At 59.9% G+C, this 3,330-nt stretch overlaps 1 protein-coding gene across 1 annotated transcript in view; it reads left to right on the top strand.

The window, feature by feature from the left end:
• MUC5AC (mucin 5AC, oligomeric mucus/gel-forming) overlaps positions 1–3,330 on the top strand; it is a 36,128-nt gene that overhangs the window by 1,704 nt on the left and 31,094 nt on the right. The window contains exons 2-6 of the mRNA XM_042782109.1: positions 268–345; positions 1,322–1,381; positions 1,650–1,902; positions 2,363–2,477; positions 2,818–2,908. Of these exons, the coding sequence (XP_042638043.1) occupies positions 268–345; positions 1,322–1,381; positions 1,650–1,902; positions 2,363–2,477; positions 2,818–2,908 (597 nt within the window). The remainder of the gene's footprint in view (positions 1–267; positions 346–1,321; positions 1,382–1,649; positions 1,903–2,362; positions 2,478–2,817; positions 2,909–3,330) is intronic.

Here is a 3,330-nt window from a genome sequence, read left to right as displayed (position 1 = left end):
AGAATGAAACACTGGTTGGTCCTGCGTCAGCCTTGCAATCCTTGCTATACCTGAGCCCACTGGGGCCAACCTGGAGGGAAGCTCACCAGGGTCTGTCTTGGTCACTCAGCCTGTGGGTACAGAGACCCTGGTTAGCTGAAGTCCTGGCTAGCACTGTGCCCTTGCCACAGCCCAATCCCAGCACAGGGGACTTCATCACTGCTGACCACCCCTCACTGCCACCTATGCCCAGCCTCTGGCTCAGGCCCCGCCTCTTCTGTCCCACAGGCCATGCCAAGTACAGCTCCTCAGAATCCAGCTACAAGTACTACCCGGATCTCCCTCCTGTCCAGCTGGGGCCAGGTGGTGAGTTGTGGCCCTCCATCCTACCCTCTATCCTACCCCAGCTCAGCACAGAACCCTGAGGGCCCACTCACCTTGGGTGCCCCCACCCAAGGAACACCCCCCACACCACCCCAGCCTGCTGCACATGGCCCCTCTTTGCACCCTAGTCCTACCTTGCTGCTGGTCAGTGCACACCCCTTGCAACCCTGGTGCAGTCCCTTTGTGTGGCCAAACAACCAGACAAGCACCTGTCCCAGAGTGGGGCCTGCACGTCCACCATTGTACCATCCCTGGTCTATTGGGGCAACTGTGTGCCCAGGCCATTTCCTTGGGGCGGTACCACACTGTCCAGCCTCCCTGCCCAGCCCCCATGCGGGGCCCAAGGTGTGGCCTTGATGGCTGGGGCAGCTGCACTCTTAGCTCACAGTGGCATGTACTGGGTTCCTTGTCTCTGTGTCCTCCACCCAGCTCGTGTCTCAGGCGCACACAGTCTGTTGGCCTTGGCACCATGGGTGGGTGGGGGCTGCTCACTGCAGGCTGGGAATGACCACCAGGCACTGACCCCATGGCTTGCAGCAGTGGTGATGGTGGTGGGGGAGCACCGCTGTACAGGGACGGCTCCAGTGCAGACCCAATGCATCTACTCCTGCCTCCATCTCTGGTGCCTGAGGAAGGGTCACCGGGCGTGACCTCAGCGCCCAGAAGATTGTCTTCAGTCACTGGTGTTGACTCAGGCATTTTTGAGATTCTGGGTGCAGGGAGCTCTCTGTGTGCAAACAGGACTTTCCAGCCAGAGAAGGGAGGCTGCCAGGCCCGGGCTGTCCCCAAGTGGTAGCCCAGAGGGACTGAAACAGCCAAGGAAGAGCTGGGTTCACCACAGAGGTGCTGGCATGCACAGAGATGCCTGTAGGGTTTGTTCCTGGCGGGCTGCTCCAGGCAGTAGAAGCCCCAGACCATGGGTGTGGAGGCCGGACCTCACATGCACCTCTCCCTGCAGGTGACCCACTCAGTGGGGTGACCATCTTCTCACCATTGAAGACGATCCCCATCGTACAAGGTGGGTAAGCCTTGCAGGGGCTGAGCTGTGTCTGCTGGAGTCCGCAGGAGTGTGCTGGGAGGGGGCTGGCTTGCAGGGTGGACACTGCATGCATCTTCGGAAGAGCCCAGGAGCCACCCGTGAGGGCCTTCCCATGGTTTCCTCCCTCTGATTCCAGCGGAACTCCTCCAGATGCTCCCCTGAGGGTGTCTGTGGGGACTTGGGCAGGTGGGCTGAGGACAGTGGGCATCCAGCCTCCTGACAGTCCCCACTGCCCCCTACCCCGCAGCCCTGAACCCGGCACACAACGGGCGGGTCTGCAGCACATGGGGCGACTTCCATTTCAAGACCTTTGACGGCGACATCTTCCGCTTCCCTGGCCTCTGCAACTATGTCCTGGCCTCGCACTGCCGTGCCGCCTACGAGGACTTCAACATCCAGGTGCGCCGTGGCCAGGACGCCACACCCAGCAAGGTCACCATGAAGCTTGACGGCATGGTCCTTGAGCTGACCAAGAGCTCCGTCACTGTCAATGGCCACCCGTGAGTCCAGCCCCAGGAGGCCCTGGGTGTGGACACCATTTCTGAGGGGGAAGAGGCAGGGAATCTTTGGCCTTGGGAGGAATATGAAAGTTCCCGAAAGGGGGCTGACACAGGACCTGGCCAGGCCTCCTGCACTGGCCCACTGGCCCTACGGGGAACCAAGGTGCCTCGCTCTGCCCCCAGAAGCAGATCCCTTCCTCTGTCTCTTTGACATGAGAACCAGGGTCCCACATCCCTGTCCTGTATGCCACCACAGGCACCACACATGACCGTGTGTCCCACAACCCTGTCCCATATGTGACTCTGTGTACTGTGCACTACATGGCCCATGACCATAGAGAATTTGTCACATTTATGGCCATAGGGACCTTCTCCTTGTGGTGGGAAGAGCTGCCCACTGGGCCCCGTCTTCAGTGTGCCCCTCCCCGGGCTGTGCCCCTCACCCTGCCCCCTCTTGCAGGGTCCAGCTGCCCTTCAGCCAGTCCGGGGTTCTTGTCGAACAGAACAGCATGAACCTGAAGGTGGTGGCCCGGATGGGGCTGGTCTTCATGTGGAACCTGGATGAAAGTCTCCTGGTAGGCGGGACAGAGCCCCAGGTTGGGCAGAAAGCTGCTTGCCTATGAGGTAGAGACCCCTCTGGGGAGGGCAGGTGGGAGAGGATGGTGTCCAGATTCTAATGAAGCCTGGGGCCTGCACCTTGACTTGGGACCCACTTGTGGGATGCCTCCTCCAGGACGGATCCAGCTTGCAGTCACTCTGAGTGCTCCCAGGCCTGCAGGGGCCATGGGAAGGTCTCATGGGCCTAGTGTCCTCACCCCTCCTTGGAAATCTAGGGCTCCCGGGCTCCATCTGTCCATTATATCCAGGGCATCCTTGGTAGCAAGGATGAGTATCTGATGCCAGCTCTCCTTTCAGCTGGAACTGGATGATAAATATGCCAACCAGACTTGTGGGCTCTGTGGGGACTTCAACGGCCTCCGCGTTTTCAACGAGTTCCTCTCCAACAGTAAGTGCTCTGCTGAGCGCTTGCTTGGGTGCACAGGGCTCCCTCTGCCAGCCTACCGCTGTGCAGGGGGAAGCAGGAGGCTCGGTCCTTCAGATCCCAGCCAGACCTCTCTCAGTCCGTGCACACGCACACACATGTACATGCCCACAATCCTGGCACGTGCATGCACACATGCAAACACACACACACTCAAACATGCAACCATACACCCCACACATGTGCACACACTCACACATGTGCACACACACATGCACACATACTCACACATATACACCCACGCACACCTACATTGTCCCGGAACATGAAGTGCCCTCAGTGCTGCAGGCAGAGAGCAGATTTCCCTCCTGGGCCCCTTCATCCCCAGCGGTGGCAACCGGCCTGGCACTTCCCTGTGGGGTAAGCAGGACCCCAAACCCAGGTCA

Source organism: Orycteropus afer, unplaced genomic scaffold (genome assembly GCF_000298275.1).
Source record: "Orycteropus afer afer isolate SDZICR_OR568_19922 unplaced genomic scaffold, OryAfe1.0 scaffold00244, whole genome shotgun sequence".
Taxonomy (NCBI): domain Eukaryota; kingdom Metazoa; phylum Chordata; class Mammalia; order Tubulidentata; family Orycteropodidae; genus Orycteropus; species Orycteropus afer.
Note: the sequence above shows the minus strand (reverse complement) of the source record. Positions and strands in the feature narration are given on the sequence as shown.